Source organism: Larus michahellis, chromosome 9, assembly GCF_964199755.1.
Source record: "Larus michahellis chromosome 9, bLarMic1.1, whole genome shotgun sequence".
Lineage (NCBI taxonomy): Eukaryota > Metazoa > Chordata > Aves > Charadriiformes > Laridae > Larus > Larus michahellis.
In genome coordinates this window covers 17,337,296-17,359,705 of record NC_133904.1, presented here as the reverse complement: position 1 = coordinate 17,359,705, position 22,410 = coordinate 17,337,296, and the positions used below count along the sequence as shown (strand labels likewise).

At 39.0% G+C, this 22,410-nt stretch overlaps 1 protein-coding gene across 14 annotated transcripts in view; it reads right to left on the bottom strand.

Moving 5' to 3' along the window:
* The window catches only part of TJP1 (tight junction protein 1), a 163,668-nt gene that overhangs the window by 25,515 nt on the left and 115,743 nt on the right, over nt 1-22,410 (bottom strand). For all 14 annotated transcript variants that reach the window (XM_074601563.1, XM_074601559.1, XM_074601560.1 and 11 more), the window contains 8 exons: nt 20,544-20,600; nt 12,526-12,650; nt 12,230-12,332; nt 10,503-10,782; nt 9,811-9,914; nt 8,880-9,048; nt 8,379-8,523; nt 2,038-2,174 (listed from right to left, as the gene is read on the bottom strand). In XM_074601563.1, the coding sequence (XP_074457664.1) occupies nt 2,038-2,174; nt 8,379-8,523; nt 8,880-9,048; nt 9,811-9,914; nt 10,503-10,782; nt 12,230-12,332; nt 12,526-12,650; nt 20,544-20,600 (1,120 nt within the window). The remainder of the gene's footprint in view (nt 1-2,037; nt 2,175-8,378; nt 8,524-8,879; nt 9,049-9,810; nt 9,915-10,502; nt 10,783-12,229; nt 12,333-12,525; nt 12,651-20,543; nt 20,601-22,410) is intronic.

Sequence of the window (22,410 nt, the reverse complement as noted above, 5' to 3'; positions counted from 1 at the left end):
TGAAAATACCACATGCTCGGAACAGCTGCTGCATGCTTTGAGGTCAGCAGATCTCAATGCTTACTTTGGTCCAGTTGGTGATTCTTAAAAATAAGCATTTACTATGGCTCTGCTGCATCGATTCTCCAGGGTCACTGGGAGGGAACTGCCACTGCAGTCTTCCCTCAGTAACGACCTCTAACAGGAGCTCTTCTCTGCTACATGGCTAGTCATGTTAGAAGAATTTTGTGTTTAAAGCTTATCCCTACACACTTGAAAAAAGTTGAATTCAAACTAGGCTTGATTCGAACTGGTCTAATATCCCTGATCTTCCTAACAATTGCGCCGTCTTCCTTTCAAATCACTGAACAGATTAGTTTGAAATTGGGAGTGTCAAACAACAATTTGGTAATAATACTTTTTCTAATGTGACTTTCATCCTTACCATACAGTAACATAGCATTTTCCTTTAAGTCTTTAATGACCCTTTCCTAGCCTAAGCCCCTGATGATCCCCCTGCACAAATACTCTCCTTTGACACAATCAACCATGACAGTCGTCTTCCTCTCAGTTTAAGTAGCAAACTGCCACAGAATCTGCCAACCACTTTTCTAACCACATTTTCGTTACAATCTTTATAAGATCCTCATTTCCCTAGAGCTTTCTGTAACGCTGTTAAAGGATTATGCCCTTTATTATACCTTTTTGTCTCAGACTGTATATTATGGCAAGTTAATTTCATCCACAGACACAAATTTAAATATTGTCTTTATGTCCCCCCATCCAAACTAAATATTTCCATGTGCCTCTTCCCATTCACCCAAGAACAGAACATTTCTTCCTCCCCACTAACCAATAAAATCCCCGCAGCACTTATTACTTGCTTCCCAGTCCCTCAAACCAATTATTAGTACATTACTTTGGATTGAGAACCATCTCAAGGATCTCCTATCCTGTCTGGCTTTCTATTATGCTAATTATTAATCTTCAATATCTTCTAAAAATATAGAATTCATTCTTCTAATCTCAGTACCACTTCCTTTTTTTATGTTGGCAAATATAAACTTACTTCATTTGCATCTTTTCATAACACCACTGCAAAAGGTCACCTCCTGTGACAATCTTTTAAGTAATGGCCGCTGCATCGGAAAAACTGCTGTTCTCATTTTCAAGATCTTTCAGAATCTATCAACATCATAACTCTTCCAATTTGTCAGTGAGCTACTGAATACTACGTGCAGAAGTGTCACTGCTCATTTCTTAAGTCTTCAAATATTTTCAAGCTTGAATGTGCTTTTTCTCATGCTACCCAGCCTTTCAGGGGCAGTCCCCTCTAAACCATCTGCACAGCTCCTCTTTCTCCACTTACAATTTCACTAAAGGGCCTCATTCTGTAAACAAAAATTTTACAGGTCAGCCTGTTCAAACAGTGTCCTGTCTTATGTTTTTCCTTTTTTACACCAACTGGCCTTTAATCTGCTGCCATTTAGTTTATCCTTCCCTTTCGGAAAAAAAGGAATGAGATTTTTTTCTGCTTTTATTAGTTGTTCTGCACTTGTTAAAAAGCCTTCTTGGCCCAAGACTGTAGTCAGTAAGTGCTACAGCTACAAAGCATTTCAGAGTGTTTTGAGTTGTGCCTTGGGAACAGTAGTTCTGAACAGGCTTAACTACATCCTTGTTTAAATATAGTCTGCCATAGTAACCCGTAAGAACCAGTCTACTGCTTGATTCTCAGAAAAGAAATGACAGATTTTAACCTTGCTTGAGGATCAGGACAAAACTCTTTACGACCAGCACCTATAAATACAGCTCTGAACACTGAAGTTTGACCCCTATATAATGGACAGACCCCACAGCTTACGTTTTCAGGAATGAAACTTGAAGAAATAAATGGGGTTATGGTTACACAAGATTGTTCGTATTCAGAAACAGAAATAATCAGGACATGGTCTGTTTTAAGACTTTAGAAATCATTCCAGAAATATGCAATGGCATGAAGTCTTTACTGGTCACCCATTCTCAACAAGAAGCATAATTAATATATTTTAGTGTTTTTACCTGGGAGTGGAGGAGTTTGTTTTTCAGTTCTTTCGACTGCAACCTCTTCCATAGTTTTAGAAATCTCATCTGTATTCTTTACAGGTGTAGAGACAGCTCCTGGTTTAGTTATTCTCTCATCTTCTCTGCTTCGGAGACTATATTAGAAAAAAAGATTCCACTCTGCATATAGAATTACTTCTATGACCTTGGTCTGCTAAAACTAAAGAATAAATCCTTTCATTCAAAGTTCAGGTTTGGTGGGTAAGAAATTACTGATCGCTATTTAACAAGGTTTTATTCTTAGACTATCACATTATTAATACTTATTATTTCTAATTCCAAGCATTTTGTCCCTAACTTCACATTAATCAAGGACTTCTCTGGATATGGCTATTTAGAAAGAAGGACATGGTGAAAGAGACTGCTCTCTGCTTCAAGCACTGAAGTCATACATATATATTGAAAGCTGTACAAGAAATTGAGAAGGAAAGGGAAGAAGGGGAGAAGAGCAGTTACGATGGTGTTTTTTTTTTTTCCCCTCACCCCTCCCTGTAGAAATCATGGACTTTTAGACTTAATTCTTAGGCTTTGCTGCCATCAAGCTGATTTATCTGCTCCTTTGAGTGCCTCTTGGTAGGGCTTTGCAGAGATAAAAGGTAGAACACAAACATGCCCCTGACTTCTCAGTCTTCAGAGAGGATGAGGCCTTCAATCCACAGCTATTACAAGACAGGAGTGCTTCTCATACACTCAGTCATCCATGTGTTTCAGTAAAAAGAATAACTTGCTGCTTCTTATGCATTTTCTATACATGCTTACAGTGTAAAACAAAGGCATATATATGACCAGTTAAAAAGAAAAACACTCTCTTGTTCTTTAAATGGTGAGAGCAACTAAAGCTCAAAGTAACATAATTTGCATTCCTTTAGCTCAAAAGATCAGGTATTTTTGTAGTTATCTGCACCATAGCAGAACTGAACAGAACACACACTGTGTGTTGAAATGTTAACCGTTACGCTGCTATCTGTTGAATAGTAAATAATTTAATAGGGTTGGAGCAGATGAACATTAGTAATCAGCTGGAAAAACAGAAGTGGATCAACATATCAAAGAGACAGTCTTAATTCCAGAGCACGTACATGCTAAAAATATCTATTCTGAAAATATCTATTCAATTCCTGAGAGCTAGCAAATACGCAAGAATATAAAAAGTATTTGAGAAAAGACAGACACAAACAAATCACAGCTTTTTATATAATATCAGACTTAATTGCCAAGGAGGGGAAAGGGTACTTCCTCAGAGATAACAGTGGCTTGGTCAGCAGGTGCAAGTCCGTCTCCTCTCATAAAAGAGAGGTCTGTATTAGGGGGGAAAGAAAAGTTTTTCAGTACCAACAGCTAGATGGTGCTACTATGCAATAATGAGTACCACTTTCCATAAAGTACAAATGTATTTGAAAAAATCCATTACGAAGAATAAAGGCTGTTTATTTTCATCAGAACTGATACTTCAAGAGCTGGAAGTATGACTTAGGAAAACAGATCCCAGCAAATTTACTCATCCAAGATGCGTGAGAAAGTAAAAGAATTAGCAAACATCTAAACACCAAGCAGAATATGCTTTCCTGAAGCAACGTGAAGTTTGAAACATCAGAAACAAAGCTTAGCTATTCAGCCAAGACATACTAAGACTTTTCAGTACTTTCTTCTGCCAGTTTTAAAACTGTGTGCCTGAGGGCAGCTAAAAACCAGCAGAATACAGAAAAATACTAAAACAATCTGGGAAGACACAGGCACCCTTACATTGTAAACAACCATCTTGTTATAAGTCATTGGTAAAAACAAGTACAGCCTAATTTTTTTAAATCCTTATTTATGCCTTTTTTATTCAGATAACCCCCTTTGGGGGGGCTTCCAGAGTTGATTAAAACGATGCCAAAACCATTACGTCAAGCAAAATGAAAACTAAGCATTTATCCTTCTACTTTGTTCCCAAACTTCACCAGTAAAAGTTTTCTTATTCCTCTTTCAGATTTCCAGCATATTTTCATTTGTATTTAAAATTAGGCGCATAAGCTAAAAGCTTATATATTTCACTTCTAGCGCTAGACTAAAATATGACCGGACGCCTCATTCCCTTGAAAATAATTCCTGGCTTGTTGAAAACAGACACATATATTTAGCTGTTTAAATGTATACTAAATGCCTTATAAAGAAAAAAGAGAGGCCTCTAGTAGTGTAAGCTACAACTAATTCCCCTCCCCGGCCAAAGATTTTTGGGTAATGAGCACTAGTTAATGAGATATTACAAAAAATTTCCCCATGAGCCCAGTCTACCTGTTTCCAAGCATCTCCTAATGCTTAACAGAAGCATTATTCCAAAACAGCAGTCTCTCTGTTTTGCTTTAAAAATATGGCCAGAAATACTGCAATAACTACACAAGGACAAAGTTCATTTTACATTTCTTCTCCGCATAGTCTAAACCCACTGTAATTTTACGCTGCTTTTATACCTGCATTTATCCAAAAAGAGCATAAATATGGAAGAAAACAGCTCTCAAGAACACTAACTAAAATACAGACACCAAGAGCACAGCACAAAACAGAGGCAGGTAAATACGTGAAGCAGTGTGCTGTAGAGTGGGCTACTGCTATGCCATGTAGGCAAACACCCTGCCAACTAAAATGCCTGTGAAAGGTTAGTTCTACTCTACGTTAAGATAACGAAGTTTCAACTGGAAAAAACTGTTAGAAACACAACTGTAACAGAACAAAAAGGAAAAATGAGAACATCTGGAGAGTAGAATTTTTCTTGATTTTGCCTAAGTTGTCTAGTACAACTGAAATACTCAGTTCTTACAACTGAGTATTTCACATTGCGAGATGATACAGGAAACAACTTGATGCTGTCACTGGTTCTAGGTGATGGAAACTTGTTAAAAGCTGAGACAGCTGTACTTCCCAAGAGACAGACGCATTGTCACTGTGTGCAGACACACTATTGTTTAACATCTGGGCTGTGTCAGGGCCCCCTGTACCTCACTTCCTCCCCCCCTCCCCCTTTTTTTTAAAGTATGCCTAACAGAAGCATTTTTAAATAACCTTCAGTGACAAAATGCAGTCAGCTACACACTAGTGCCATCAACTGTGGCTATTACTTCAGAACAAAACAAGACTGTCAGCATGTTTGTTTGCACAGAGTTTTGAAAAATACGAACACTCAGACTCTTTCCAAATGTGTTTTTAGCAAATCTCAAACTGTTTAGCATGAGAAGACAGTAAAAGCCAAGAGGCATCTTCCTAACTACATTCAAACTGTGGTTGATTTTGGTCCTATATTCCAGTTTTTCAACTTGTTTTGCAAATGAACAGAACAACACATCTCTCACTATACATAAATTGGCAACTGCATTACAGAAGTCAACCATATCCTTCCAGAAATAATTATGACCTCTACAGGTCATAGAAGGACTTTCTATGGGCTGTCACACAAACAAGCTTTCTTCAAGCTACCACATCTGTCTTGCTGAGGCTGAAGGGTTAGGGCATCTCAGGACCCCTGGTTGCTATTCCAGTGCCCAGGTGAGGAAGGCAGTGTAGGAGGGAGAGCTCCCAAGGGGAGAGGGGCAGCCCCCCGATGCCACCTGGCAGCCCTTGCCAGCGCCCGACTGTAAATGCCACTTGTCAAGATGGGTCACATCAAAACCTCATCTAGCTCAACAACTTGTCACTGCCAGCAGTTAAGACCACATAAGGAAGAAAGAGCATATGTGATACCCTCCAACTTAGGGTGCAGAGCCCTCTTTTGCTCACTCTAGCTTTTTAAGTACAGCTCTTAACAGATTATACAAAGTTGCCTGTTAGCTGACATTCTATATTTAAGACGCATTTTTCCTGTCTAAACAGTTGTCATTCTGTGTATCTTTAAAATTATATGCATCTTTTAAAACTACACTTAAAACTTTAAAACATGACCTGCTCAGAGAACTCCTCCTCAAACCCAGGATATATTTATCTCTTATATTTCACTTAGTACCTAATTCAGTATCAGCTGGCTATAGATTTTCCAAGTCTCCAGGGCTGTGAGTATTTATCTGTATCTGGAGATTTGTAAGATTCATTATCTGGATTCTTTTCAAGACTGCCTGTGGATAATTTGCAATCCTTCACAAGCGAAAAAAACCCATACAGGCATAATTAGTCCTTTTTATTAGTACATTAAGAACATGTTCTAGAATCTGGAACATAAAAAGAACATGTTCTAAAATCTGAAAGATTTAGAAAGACTGTTCAAGAGACATCTGTGAAATTCCTCTGGACTAAAGAAAACTACAAGTGCTATTTAATGCTTGGATAGAACATTCAAATAGCAATTGTTAGGGAAATTCTATATCCAGGAAAACCCCAGGCACACTGGTGTTAAGTACCAGTATGGAATACTGAAAGATGGACAACCCTGAAGACCCTGCCAGACCCCCAAAGCGCCACTGAAGCACTGACACCTACAAGTGTCAGGCTGTAGTTCAACTTGTATGAAAGGACTAAGAGGGTTCCCCCGGAATTTCTCTCCTCATGAACATACAAACGCTTGGCAGAACAGGGTTTAAGTAGTGACTCATTAATCTTCAATATATTTTTAATGTCCTCCTTAAGCTCAGTTTGAGGACTTTTTGCATCTTTTCTTCCTTGGTTTGTTGTTCTCAAGCTTTTTTTCACCCCATTTTTTCACCAATTTTAAAAAAATGAAGCAGTTGCAACTAATTTGATCTTACAGCACATGTGAGCTTGCACAAATAACCGCTCCAAAGAGAAGTTGCTTTTAACGTGTTTTTCTTCATGTGGCTCAGGGCCAGATGTTCTGATCTTGAAAGGGACATGTCCAGCAGGAAGTCAATCCATGCCAAGGTAGCTCTTGTTCATAAAGCAGATATAGCGGATGCACTCAGAGTTGAGATAACTTCAAAGTTCCTTCTCAGGAAGGATTTGATTCTTCTGACAGTGCAGTCCACAGGGAGGAAGTGACCATCTACCTAAACCACTGAAATAGGGCAGGAAAGCACTAACACTAGGGTGAGTCAGGCACAGTTGCAGTTTTGATGGATTTTTTTTTTCCTCCCTTCACAAGCCCTTTTCACACTGCATTAGAAATGCACATCAAGAAATAAAGGTTTTAAATCTGACAAGAGACCTCACAACCTTCATAATCAAATCCCTGCATTAAGGATCCTGCTTTTGAGTTTCTCCCACTAATATGGGGTTCCTACTTGAAAAAAAAACTTTCATGCTTTGTGGTCCCTCCAAACAACATACACGTAAGAGAAGCAAAAACATCTGTAATCCATAACCCCAACCCGGCAGGTAAGATCTGTCTTGCAGTTTTATTAACCCTTAAAAGATTCTAAAAACCTTGAGGGTATGCGTGTTATTTTCCCCTTGGGCAAAGAAAGTGTTCATAACCATCAATCAGGCATCTCTTAGCTTTATGGAAAAGCCAGCTGCAATATGTTTTTCAGAATTTTTGACAGCATCTAAAAATCTTCAAATACAGGCTCTGAATTTGGAATTTGCATCAGATCAATTCTAATTTTTGCTCCATCATGTATGAGCACTCAAAATAAACTTTTCTCTTACAACTATTTAGTAGAATCTAAAAATTCAACATTGAAATTCTGTTTCAATAAATTAAAATGTCCATTTCCAACAAACTGTGGAAATGCAACACAAGAGAGATGTTACTCATGACACAGCAGAAGAAAAAGCTCCAAACCATACAGTAGATTACTTCTCTCTGAACTCATATAAAATTAGACTTACTTACTTCAGCATTACCATTAATGTCCCACTACCAAGTTCAAATATTAAAAAATACAGTCCGAAAGCTAAATTTGCTGTGCAATACACCTTATTTTGCAGGAATTAAATGTATTCAGAAACATAAAATAACTAAGAAGGCTAGTGAGGAAAATAAAAAGCTTATCCCTAAATAAAGCAAGATTTCAGCAAGTTTACATTCAATAGGAATTCTGCTACTAGTCATCTCAAAAATCCTTGCAGCTAACTGCTTTCTAAAACCAAAATATAATTGCATATGCTTCAATAACTTATATCGCTATCAAACTTATATTATTCATACAATCATGCTCTAAGATTAAGTTTAAAAAAGGGATAACAGGTTCAATTTCTCCTGCAGTCTAAGATAATTTGGATCGTTATCACTGCATCTCTCAAGAGAAAGAATGCCATATTACTGCTACGACAGCTCTGCATCACATTCGTTACACTGCATAAATCCAAGCACTCCTACAGCGTATACATCACATTAAAGAGTTGATTTAAAAATAATACAATGCTGCCATCACCTGCCGTTGCTGGGCTGCTGTGGAGAATGTCTGGAATGGTCTGAAGGCTCTGACCTCTGGTCAGGAGATCGTGAACGACTGCGGCGGGGCCTGTCATGTGATCGGTTGGAATGATCTGATGCCAGCGACTGAATTTCTGAAATGTCTGTTAAATAAAAGTTGTTTTTTCATGAAATGATTGTAATTAAAATGGTGGCGTGACCTGCTCAAATGGAAATAAGCTTCTGCAGAAAATTCTTATGAAGATGTTAAATCTATGTTTATTATTTCAAAACAACTAAACTTAATATTCCTGAAAGAACAACTGCAAGAACAGGAACTGTATCTTTTTCTCCACTGCTTTTGAAGTTGTGGATTTCAATCACATCCAAACAAGAATTTACCCATAAATCTTACTCCTAACTCTTCTCCCCACCCTCTTATCCCACTTAGGTATTTCAGCGTCTTCACAACGTGGGGAATTCTTGTCTCCCTTTGGAAATCAAGTTTATTTATACTCACCGTCTCTTTCCGAAGCATTAGCAGAATGAATACTGTCAGAAAGATCAGGGACATTCAACAGCGTAGCTCGTTCATCTCGCTGAACAACCATCTTCAACTTGCCTTTTGACCTTTCTATTAGTGTTTTTGCGTCTGCTAAGGACATATTTTCCGTCACTGTGCCATTTATCTGGAACAGAGTAAGAAAAGAGCAGATATAAACTTACTGAAAAAAACCAAAAACCGTGAATCTCTGGTAAAGACAGTGTTTTTCTCTCTGATGATATTTAGAAATAGCTAGATATATTTATCAAATTACCACAATACAATGGAATACTATTGGGCTCATACAAACTATAATATAATGTAGAAAATTATTTTCATCTTTCAAAGACAAAGCCTCTACCACAAATACAAAACTTTTAAAATATTAGTTACGTTTTTTGAACCAGCACTGCTACACTCAGCAGAGTAAGAAATGGTATGTTTTCCTGCACCAACACATTTATAGCAGTACCTTGAAATAAAAATTATTAGCATGAGTTAAAAATCCCTGGGTATATAGATTTCTAGAAAAATCAAAGTGTATCCTGAAGGCAAGTTCTCATGTTGCTCAACAGCACAATTCCACAGCATTATATTGTATAACTAAGCACATAAGGCCAAAGTCTCATACCATCCCAAATGTTTTCTATTATGCATTTACAGTAGGCACCATTTGTCTGAATAAGGCCTGGGGAATAATACAAAAAAAAAAAAAAGGCTTTATAATTTTCCTTTTGTTAGAGAGGTTGATTTATACTCAAGTTCACCATTATTTGCAATAATTTAATAAAAAGAAAAAGACACATCTTCTATTAACAATGATTATGCTATTAAGAGATAGCTAGTCCCAAGAACAGTTATTCAATGAGTTTTCCCTTTGAACAACCACCCCTGCCATTTACTGTACCTTCAGTACAACATCTCCTTCCTGAATATTGCCATCTCTTGCTGCCAGGCTATCCTGTGATATTTCTTTCACAAATATGTGGCTTGCCAACCGTAGACCATACTCTTTATATAAAAGCAATAAAAGAAAAAAGAAAACTGATGAAGCTACAGGAAATAAAAAGGAGGGAGGTATCTGAAGATTTTCAACACTGCTTTACACAACATTTACACTGGAAACAGAGGACAGAACTCGGCACATGAAGGGCTGCACTGGAATTACACTATGCATTTACTATTATATCAATCTCTTTTCTAACTCTGCCTGTAATCATAACTGTTGTTCAATAGCTTAATTTACATGCTACCTACAATTTTCCCCTCTTTCAAACAAGACAGACACTGAAGACTCAACTGAAGTATATGGAAGTTATGTAGCCACTGACTACCAAGATGTCAGAGGCACAGTTGGGATTTATTTACGCTATATAATATTTACCCTTAATTAAGCAGATGTATTTCAGAATATGAAAAATATCACCAGAAATACAACAGTAGTTTTTAAGTTTGCAGCTAGCTACCAGTAAAGTGGGCAAAGAAGCTGTTAACAGCACTGTTCATACAGTCCACAAGGCACTTAACACAACATTGACTGAAGCAGTTGGCCTTTAAAAACCAGCAGAAGTCATAGCAAGAGAATTACATACAAGTTACCTTCATTCTTCCTTGATTTTACCAGTGTTACTTTGGTAGGTTTTGCAGGCTGACTGGAAGTAACCGACCTTCTGTCTGATCTCGGTGATAAGCTTCTCTCCCTGCTAGCACTTCGATCTCTCACCCAGCTCTTCTCATGCCTTCTGCTGGCACTTGGACCACCACGGCTGCTTCTTGGATCACGTATCTCTTCATCATAGCTATCGTCCTCATTGTCAGACACTGGTTCAGGTTCTGGTCGAGCCACTGGAATCTGAATTTTCTTCATCCTTCGGATAGTCTACAACCAAACACTAGGTATGAGCCTCTGTCTGTGTAATGCTAACGGTGTTACTAAATATCAGAAGCCAAGCTAATCCCAAGACTCAAAAGAAAACATACAGATGTGTTTGTGAATGCTCTGAATTCTTGTTTCCTCACTATAAAATTCTACCCAATTAATACAGAAGACTCATAAATACAGATCACTAGAAACCTGGTTTTGAGGGGAGGGGTATATTCGTTTTCACAGTTGTTTTAGTCCTTTCTTGCTTCTGTAAAAGCGGCAAAAGGGTAAGAACAACAGCCATTTTAGCCTAATGTGACATTCTGCCTTCAGAGCTGTGTATTTGAATGCCCTCTCTCTTTGCTTAAGCCCACAAAACAGTTACTGGCACTGCTAAAAACTTCTTTTGCTAACATGTAATCTACCATGTACTCAGTGTATTATTGACAGTAACTCTCCTTAACTTTGAAACCTCCCAATCTTCCAAAGCAATGTTTATGCAAGCCACAGAGGAAGGGGAACATTCCCGCTGTAAGTTCAAAGTTGGTTTGTACTAATGTAGACAGTTGTTTCCAGAGAAAGACCCAACCCTGTTTAGGGGTTTATTTGCCATATGTTACAGAACTGAACCAAGTTATACTGCAAAGTTTTCATTAATTGCTTTTCTCTACATAAATATACACATCAAGATTTAAGATACTAAGAGCCCTGTGCAACTTGCCACATATTGTGTTTTGTGTATCCTTTAAAGAATTGCTAAATCTACAAATGCAAGACAAGACACAATTTTTTGCAGCTGTGTTAAAGCACACTAGCACTAGAAATCTGTCAGCACAAAAGCTTTTCTACAAGCCCTAAAAGTCTCTTTTCCCGAATTAAGAAACTGTTAAACATTGTGCATTCTTGTTCTATTTTTTGTAACATAAATCTCAAACTTCTGCCGAAAGCTGGATTACTACCCTTTAGTGATGACCTGTTCTGTTTTGCAAAGTTCAAAAGCCAACCACTTCGAATAAGCCTACAAAATTATAGGAATTAAGCTAATTATACTTTATTTTGGCAAACTGTTTACTGAGCATAAAAAGAACTATGTTAGTGCCTGAACAGTGGGTAAAGTCCTTTAGCCTTTGAAAAACTTGATAGAAGTGCACTCAAGAAAGCAAAGAAATGTTAAACAAAGCTGAGAACGGAGCTTTTGGCAAACTGAGAAGAACTTTACAGAAAAGGAGTCTGAAGTATCCTGTGCCACACTACCCAAACATCATCATTCACATTTTAAAAAAATTTTGAGTGACCCTATGATAAATATGGCATGATCATCACTTAAACCTGAGGCATCACACAGATATTATTCAAGTACCTTGCATCATGCATGTATTTCACAGCAGACATTACACCATTTCACTTTTGCTCTATAACTGTGGAATTTAAGTAGCCTTAAATCTTCAAGACATTCACTTACAATTTTGGCATTCTTCCCACTTTTCCTCAGCTGCTGAACAGCAAATGCATGCTCGACATTATCCATTGAAACTCCATTAACCATTGCAACACGGTCATTTTCTCTAAATGAAAAACATCACAAGGCACAATATAAATACTTTATGCCAAGGGGAAAATACTGGGGAATGGGTGCCCCTGAACAAACGACCTGTATTACAAACAGGTATCTGAGAGCAAAACATATCCGAGGTAAAGCTACCACTGATGAAGACAAATGCCCCCCCCATCAGAATCCAGGTGTAGTTTGGCACTTACTGTAGCAGTCCTTCTGCTGGGCCTCCTTTCAGCACATCAGAAATAACTATTGACGTTTCACCACTCTGAAAGTGAGGATTATCTCTTCCTCCAGATATTGCAATACCAAATCCAAATCCAGGGGCCTATAATGTGACAAGGGAAATATTTTTACTTTCTGATATTTACATGGTCACAATTAACATTCCGGTGTCAAACACAGAAAGTCCTATGGGATGAACACAACTTTTTGGAAGAAAGAAGTATCAATGAACCACACAATGCTATGCAATCCAAGAACAGGAGAGAGATTAAAAATAAATTAAAAAACACTTTTATAAGGCAGAGAGTTTAGACTAACTACCCATCTCTCCAAAGAGCAAAATATTAGAGTTCCCTTTTGTATTTTTATGGCCTGGCCCTCAGGGGGTCATCAGTAAGACCTCCACCTTCAGTAAGCACAACATAGAATGCCACTGTGTTGAGATACTGATCCAAACCCATATCACTTCGTGCAAAACTGAGGTTTCCCGTTACGGTATTTACCCAGCTTGACCTCGCTTCGCTCAGGAACCGACAGGACCGCAGCACGCAGTGGTATGACTGCAGGCTCCATTCTTAGGAATAATACCAAGATCACTTGTACCATTAAATACATCAAAACCTTGTCAGCACTTGCAAATCATCTGCATCTTAACAAAAGTAATTTGCTTCAATCTTTTCCCTCTAGGGTGACCTGCCACTACAACAAGGTCAGTGCCTCTGAAAAGTTATTTCTGTTAGATATTTCAAGATACAACAATGCTGCTTACATTTCTGCCTGGAAGCAGTGAGGGTGGGAAATAAACTTTCTAAATATAACTGATTTGTGAACTATCTATCTCTTCCATCACCACCCAGAAAACAGTGTCAGAAGAATATTACCGTTTAAATGCTGTATTTTGCTAAAGAATTTATTTTACAAAATGAATTGACTTGGAAAATGCATAATCTCGACTATGCAAAATACAGTCACTGGATGGAAATGACGAGGTTTCAGTCAATTCCTCCTCTCCCTTTCAGTCAATTCCTCCTCTCCCTTTCACAAAGCGTACACTCCATGCTGCTAGACTTAGCCCTTTCTTTTTCAGACTTTTCGACAAACATGACCCAGCTTTAGCAGTGAGTTTCATAACCGTACAGTGACAGCAGAAGCAAGATGGCAGTCTGCATCTAGCTGTAAGAACACAACATTCAGCTTTTCGGACAGTAATTACCGCTCAGAAAAACCTGTTTCCCCCCCAAAATAGAGGTCATAAAGGTAGGCCAGCTTTAGCCTGTAAGCAGTCAATAGGGCCATACAATATTAAAACAAAGATTTGGAGACTTACTGTTCAGAAATTTATTTCAGTAGTTAGCAATTACTGTTGCCAGGTATGAAGAAAATAAATCAGCCTAACAAGTGTGGGGAAATGAGGAGGGGTAGGCCTTACTGCTTCCTTTACATTCATTTTCATAGAATCACAGAATAGTTTCGGCCGGAAGGGACTTCTAAAGGCCAACCCCTCTTCAACTAGATCAGGTTGCTCAGAGCCCCATCCAACCTGACCTGGAATGTTTCCAGGGATGGGGCATCTGCCACCTTTCTGGGCAACCTGGCCAGTGCTTCATCACCCTCATCATAAAAAATTTCTTCCTAATATCTAGTCTAAATCTCCCCTCTTTCAATTTAAAGACATTACCCCTTGTCCTATCACAACAGGCCCTAATAAAATGTTTATCCCCATTTTTCCTGTAGGCCTCCTTTGATTAATGGAAGGCTGCTATAAGGTCTCCCCGGAGCCTTCTCTTCTCCAGGCTGAACAACCCCAGCTCTCTCAGCCTGTCCTCATAGCAGAGGTGCTCCAGCCCTTGGATCATATTTGTGGCCTCCTCTGGATCCACTCCAACAGGTCTTTCCTGTGCTGAGGGCCCCAGAGCCAGACACAGTACTCCCTTCAGGTGGGGTCTCATTAGAGCAGAGTAGAGGGGCAGAATCACCTCCCTCAACCTGCTGGCCATGCTTCTTTTGATGCAGCCCAGGATGCAGTTGGCTTTCTGGGCTGCTAGAGCACATTGCTGGCTCATGTTGAGCTTTTCATCCACCAGCACCCCTAAGTCCTTCTTTTCAGGGCTGCTTAGAAGCCATTCTCTGTCCAGCTGTAGTTGTGCTTGGGATCGCTCCGACCCACGTGCAGAACCTAACACTTGACCTTGTTGAGCTTCATGAGGTTTGCATGGGCGCACCTCTCAAGCCTGTCCAGGACCCTCTGGATGGCATCCCATCCTTCATGCATGTCAACCACTCCGCCCAGCTTGGTGCTGTCCACAAACTTGCTGAGGGTGCACCCAATCCCACTGTCTATGTCATTGATGAAGATAATAAACAGTACTGGTCCCAATAAGGTCCTCTGAAGGATACCACTTGTCATTGATCCCCATCTTATAAATATCTAAAGAGCAGATGTCAAGAGGATGGGGCCAGACTCATTTCAGTCACACCAGCCAACAGGACAAGAAGCAATGGGCACAAACTGGAATACAGGAAATTCCATCCCAACATGAGGAAAAACTTATTTACTTTGAGGGTGCCAGAGCACTGGAACAGGCTGCCCAGAAAGGTGGTGGAGTCTCCTTCTCTGGAGATACTCAAAACCTGCCTGTATGCATTCCTGTCCAAACTGCTCTAGGTGAACCTGCTTTGACAGGGGACTGGACTAGATGATCTCCAAAGTTCTTTTCCAAGCCCTACCATTCTGTGATTCTGTGATCTGGACGTTGAGTCATTGACCACTGCCGTCTGGATGCAACCACCCAACAGTCCACCCATCAAATCCATCTCTCGCTAATTTACAGAGAAGGATGTTGTGGGGGACCATGCCAAAGGCCTTACAGAAGTCCAGAGAGACAACATCTGTAGCTCTTCCCTTGTCCACTGATGTAGTCACTCCATCATAGAAGTCCACTAAGTTGGTCATGCGGGACTTTCCCTTGGTGAAGACACCCTGGCTGTCTCAAATCACCTCCCTGTCCTCCACGTGCCTTAACATAGCTCCTAGGAGGATCTGTTCCACCATCTTCCCAGGCACAGAGGTGAGGCTGACAGGTCAGTAGTTTCCAGGGTGCTCCTTTCTACCCTTTTTAAAAATGGGTGCAATGTTTCCCTTTTTCCAGCCACCAGGGACTTCATCTGACTGCCATGACAATGACTTTAATTCATTAAAGAAAGACTGGACATCTTTTCAAGATGCACTCCAGACAGATCAACCAGAAATTATGGCTGGGATTCAAGAATTAAGCGAAACCCTGTGCTGTGCAGGAGGACAGTCTAAAGGTTCATCATGACTACCTATGAGCAGAGCTGAGATTTTCTTTCAGTTTTCTTTTTTTAATTAGTCAACAAAGAGAATATATAATAGCCTATGAAAACACGCAACAAAAAAAAAAAACATTTCAAAACAGTAATATTTCCCCTTTCTCATGACACTGCTTCATCTTTCACTTTTCCATTACTCTAACAAACAGAATTCAGTTTGCACTATATTTGGGTGGGGAAGGAAAGGGAGAAGAGAGATAATAACAAAGACATTTATGTCAAACTTCATTTAAATATTCTCTATCTTTCCTTACACTATAAAGAAAAAAAATTCTCAGAGTTATCCACTCATGAAAAGAAATACAATCATCAGGTTAAGGCCAGCAGAGATGCAGAAACTCACTGTAAACCTTATTTTGCTGCTCGCTGTTCTATTTTTTTTTTTCAGAGTAGGTTTGCAAACCAAATCACCAATATTAAGACAACTACTTTCATACTTTAATTTTCTTTTCAAGAAGCCCTGAAACACAGTCTCATATACAGAAAGCACTCGAAAGAGATCACAATTCTGATAAAGTCTTTCCAATAACATAAATCAAAATCCTAAGAAATACTCCACACTAGAGAATTCAAATCAAACCCCAAACCTTTTTGAAAATTTAAGAGCTCAAATAAGAAACCTTCTAGTAAACCTCACCCTACTACTTTTCATTTTATCCTGCTGCCTAACATCCTCTTGAGATAAACAATAAACTGAACTATCCTCAGAAAACTGAGCCTAGCTCCTAGACATGTCTGAAAATAGCAAGATGTTAATCAACTACAGATTATACAAGATATAAACATGCATCTTAACTAAAACTGCATTAAAAAAAACAAACAAAAAATTGCCGCATCGAATTCACCTGCCTGGTGTAGTGACAACACAAGAAAAAAAGAACTGTACTATTTTGCTGTCCCACAGTAAGGCAGCATGGGAGAAGCAAAAAGGTATGTTACATACCTGGTTTCTGTTCTTTGGGGAAAGGAGGCACATCCAACACAGAAACACAGAACTTGAGTTCCCAGTATAAAGAAACACACATAATACACAAAGTGCACACTTCCTCCTTAAACCCCTTTACAGTTAAGTATATAAAAACAGAAGATCTCTTAATAAAAGATAAACCATAGCTACCCAATAAGCTTTAACTGAAGTTGAGACTGGCTCAACCTCTTAGAGCTAAGGTAGCAGCTCAGGAAGTTGGAAGGGTAGTAAAGAAAGGGAACAAAAACTCCTGGGTAGAAGTTCAAGCTTCTTCTCCCCCACAAAAGCTTCTAAGTAAGTCTTTTGACAATAGTACTGGAATTTACCAAATACTGCGTTAAATCACAGCACAGTCAGACTGCTCATATGCTCTGTTCTAGATTCTCTAGAACACCTGAAGCAGATGGATTAAAAAAAAAAAAAATCTGATGTTTGAACCATATCAAAGTGCCTGAACTGACACATGTACACTGCAACTACTGGGATTAAGTATACTCTGTCCCTAATTTGTAATGGCATCTCTGGAAAATTAAGGTCATAGAAAGAAACTCTTCAAAAGAAGTGAGCAAAGCCGCATTCTTCAACAGGAACTCCCTAAAACACTCCCTTCTCTTTTGTAAGGCTCACCTTCCAAAGCTTGTATACCATATTATCCCCTTTTTAAAGGGCCATTACAGGGTCAAAACATGTTCAAAAAACAAAATGCGTAGTTTTTCAAGGTATGTAACAACACTTCTGAACTGCCATGAATTGGTTTATAAATCAGTAACTGCCCCCTATAACAATGCAGAAACATTTTAAAAATGTTTAATACCCCCCACATCAACATGTTAAAAAGCTAATCTAGTAGACTACACACACAGAATACTTTATGTAGTACCTGCTAACGTGTCGTCGTCTTTATTTTCTTCAGAAAGAAATTGCACACAAATGATATCTACTTTCCTAAAATTTGATTATTACTAGAAAAACTGGGTTTTGTTTTACAGATTTGGCTACCTTTATGAGGCCCAAGAAGAGTCAAAGGAATCCTACTCTGCCATACACAACAGCAATGGAATGGTAGTAGAGAAGAGCACAGGCTTAAAACAAAGTAAAATTGTCAGTGCTGGAATTACCAACAGGACAAAAATTAGTCTCAAGACCGGAATAAATGTAGTCAAGAACATTCTATGTAGCTTTGCTAACACACACGCCACCTAACGAACTGCTTGCATTTCCCCCCTGTTTTTAAAGGCTGCTCATTATAATAGATGTTAGCAGTCCTAGTTTTGATGAAATACCATTAAAAAACCCAATTAAAATGGAAAAAGAAACCACGGTTATGTAGTTTCTTTGGGGCACTTGGAGAGACAACAGATCTGCTTGCCATTCAGCAACAGACAAGAGCTGATCTAGACTGACACCAACTCCGGACATCTCTGCCTCTCCCAGGGGTACTTACTAAGGTTTCAGACAAACTAACTCCTTCCAAACATTCTTCCAATGACTTGTCTAGCCTCCTTTCTGAAGGCAAACACTGACAGAATGTACCAAAAAGTTTGGTGAACCCCAGGAGCCTTGCAGGCGTACCAATAAAACAGGAAGCCAGAGCAACGTGACGCCTGACTTGCACCTACCCTGCAGAAATTCAGCGCCTGTTAGATGTCATTAATTCCATCGTTCACAGCCAGCTTATTGCGTTCAGCTAAGCCACAAATCAAAGGGACTTTTGAGTGTGCCTCACTAGAGAAAGCAAGTTCCGTTCTTCAAGTTTTTTGTGTGGCTGACAGTAGATGGTCTCTAGCAGTTCTGTAGCTCAGCCAAGCGAGGCAGATAAACTCACACAGAAAATATTCCGCAACCACTCAAAGTGGCATTTCGAGTCTATTCCAATTCTGTTAACTTCTAGATATCTTTGAGGATAACTAAGATCTGGATGCATTTCACTCCTTCCGAATAAACCAAAGTAACCTCTTTTACTTGATAATGTAACACTACAAGAATGTCACAAATAAAAAGTAAAACCAAAAGCCCCACAAGCAAATATATAGTCGCTCTCCTACATCCTCTTTCCAATGCTGAGGACAAATTCTAAGCACCAGTTTGCTTAACTTTAGCGTAAGAGTTTTGCTTTTGTTATCTGGCAGATCAAAAACATTGTTTGTTTGTTCTTAATTGGCTAAATTAATGCCAAAGTTATTAACAGTACATGCCATCAGCCTTCAACATCTAAATGAGAGATGTAACAAAACAGTTACACCAGTACAGCTGGCAGGAGTTTGGCACATAAAATATCATAATCAAAATTATAATCAAATCACACTTTCACTTCTATACTATACAAGGATATGACTATGCTGCAAGAGCAACCCAAGACATGATTTCTAGTTCCTACGTATCATTTTGGAATCTGTTCAAGGCTACCCCATATTGCAGCATCTCCTTATTCCTTTGCGCACTGACTGAACCTGTCATCTCCAGGTTTCAATGAAGTTACTGCTCTACTTAACCAGAAAAATATCCCCTTCAACAGAAACTAAGCTATGACCAAGTCTACCAGCCAACCTTGTATGGCTATAGCATTTTTTGCTTGTTTTTGAATATAGGACAGTACTGGTTTAATCAGTAATATGAGTAAAAAAATGTTAGGTTTACACAGGTTCCAGGGATGACTGGACAGCTTCAAGAAGGAAACATAAAGGGCAATTACATATAGAAGTAATGCTTGTTGCTCAAGAACTTGACCTAAAAATTGTTGGAAGCTTGAGGAGTAGCCTAGATAAGTATCACTATACATTTTTGGCTTTACTTGTACTTGTCTTTCAACACGCGGTTGCAGCTAGAGGCAGGGTACTTTGTTAGACAGCCTTCTGGTCAGACTGAGCGTAACTGCTTTCAAGAGGGCAGGTACTAAACTGGTTATTTCCAATCAACAACATTAAACTCATTAGAGCCAAGAGATAATAGGTTTGGACAGAATTAACATTTTATCAAACCAGTTGATTTATTTGTACACATACATATAGTTATTTGGGCCATGATTCCATGTCCGCTTTAATACTAAGCTGCTGCCAGAAACGGCATCCCACCTTCTTCTGACTTTTCCTGAGCAGCTCATTCCTTATTGCCTCTCTTGCACAGCTTCACAATAGCTACATCAGAAATAATTTAAGAGTAACTCAAGTAAGAGTCAGTCTAAATATAAAAGCTGTCATTTTATTCACCAATCCCTAGAACATGCTGCTTTGTGTAAGATGCATGTTTTGACCACCCATAATCACTATTTTCAGCCACTAATTTAAGAAAGTGGCAAGCAAATAAGGCAGTTTTGAACACTTATTTATACTTAACTACATTGTTTCACACCCCTGCAAATAAAGTTCTAAAACATTTAAGTATAGTTACAGGACAATTGCTAGTGAACACTTAGATAGAATTCTAACTACTTGCAGCTACATACAGAAGTAATTTAAAGCTTTGTTTCTGGCATGGTCATTTGTAGGCAGGCTTATCTCTGAAACCCAACAAACAAACAGAGCTACTATCAAATGGAGCTTTTACAACACTTCTAAATTTAAACAAAGGAATATGACAGTTTCCTTTCCTTTTACTTCCTGACATCTGGCTTTTTCCTATTGTTTTCAAAAGCTACCAGTATCCTGCGTTAGGCACACACAACCAATTGTACGGACTTACCCTGTGAAGAGTCACTGTGTGTTGTTCCCATATAGCTGTTTCTTCCATTGTTGTGCTCTAAGGAGAGAAAAACCCACAGATCAGACTTCACTGTCAATAGCCGTACCAAACGACTGTACAATGCCACAAATAGAAACTTACACTCAAAAATGACATTAATATTCATATTGAATAGCCACCGAGAAGTAGGGCTGGCGCATTTGTTACACATTTCCTGTCTTTATGTCACTTCTGAACTTCCCGTGCTTCCAGGGAAGGGGGGCAGGGGGAAGAACAGGCAAAATAGATTTCTAATCACTATGTATTTCAGAACTTGAAGTTATAAAGAACTTTAAAGGCAAGAAGCATTTGTGATGTAGGGTCTCTCGATTGCTTATTAAGTGTACAGTAATTGAAGCCTGTCCAAAGCCCACTTTCAGTTTTTCCACTGTGATCATATTCTAACCTATATACTTCATACTTTTGTGAATGTTCTCCTTTTGCTTGTTCTAAACTCTATTCAGATTACCACTAATTCATGACACCGAGCTACAGATTACAGTACCTGTGCTACTGTATTATGCATACGGGTCACATTTAACAGATACCACAGTTTAGTGCAGGCGAATGTCTTTGGTGAACAGTAGCAGTGCAGAAATAAACCAGGTCCTCTCTGAAGGAGTTAGATTAAATAGTAACATTATGACAATATTTACATACCTGCATTTCTGCTTAAAAGAGCAGAAACTTGCACTACTTACTGTGCCACCACGAGAAAACATTTGGAAAGGGAAGATGGCGTGAGGGAGGATAAACCAGGAGAGCCAATTGAAAACAGTCAGGAAGGCAGCAGGAAACACACAGCGAACAGCACGCAGCCTCCTGCTAACCCGCTGCCGCATTTTCCACCTTTCCAGAGGGAGTGCCCAGCGTTTTGCTCCATACCCTAACTCCACTAACTACAGAACACAATCAGAACTGGAACACCTCTGCAATATGGGAGTGTTCTTTTTCTGAAAATCTCCTTTACTCCTGATGTGTTTCAGTTACAGTAATTCAGCCACTACAAGAAGTACTCCTACCTGTCAATCCAGTCCTGTATTATAACAAGGAGCAGCAGCAGGAGTGTTTACTCTCACAATCAATACCCCTGAAAACTCTATCCAGTTTCATCACATCAAGAATTTGCAACTAGGTTTAAAAAGTGAGTTCTTCTCACGACTCCAGAAAGCTGTGGGTCTTTTCCCCTCTCCATGCTCTAATTGCATCAGTTCAGACGTGCTACATTACTGCTCGTTTCCCTTTCAGGGTTCGCTTCTCTTGAAGGTGTTGGTGCAACTTAATTGGGATATATTTCATTCAAACAGCTTTTCTCTCCCTCCATTCACTACCAAATGTTACTCCTTTGCATTACAAATTGATTCAACTCTACCCCAGAAATTAGATTACTTCTCTCCAGCCTTTTAGAAGTAGCCCAAATATATATTAAACCAGTAACAATTTACACACACAAAGCCACCTTTGAAACAAACCAGAACATTTTGTTTGCTAAACGGTTAATGAATACTGATTTTCTTCCCTATTTCTAAACGCTCTCATTCTGTCTTAGTTTTGGCAAGAGCTTCTCAGGCTAAGCATCTCATCAACAAGTGAAGAATTATCTCTGCAAGTAAATTTCTAAAAGAAAAAGCTTTAAGTAGCTTCTGTTCAGAAAAAGGTGCAAGAGGAATCCAGTAAAGGATAGCAAGACTCGCAATTCACATTTTAATTGGAATAGGCTGCCTCATTTCTATCTGCAATTACCAAAGAAGTTAACCAGACTGGCTTATTATTGTGTTTGTCCCAGAGCAGCAGGCAGGTAGAGCTGTGCCGGGGGTGTGTGTGTGTG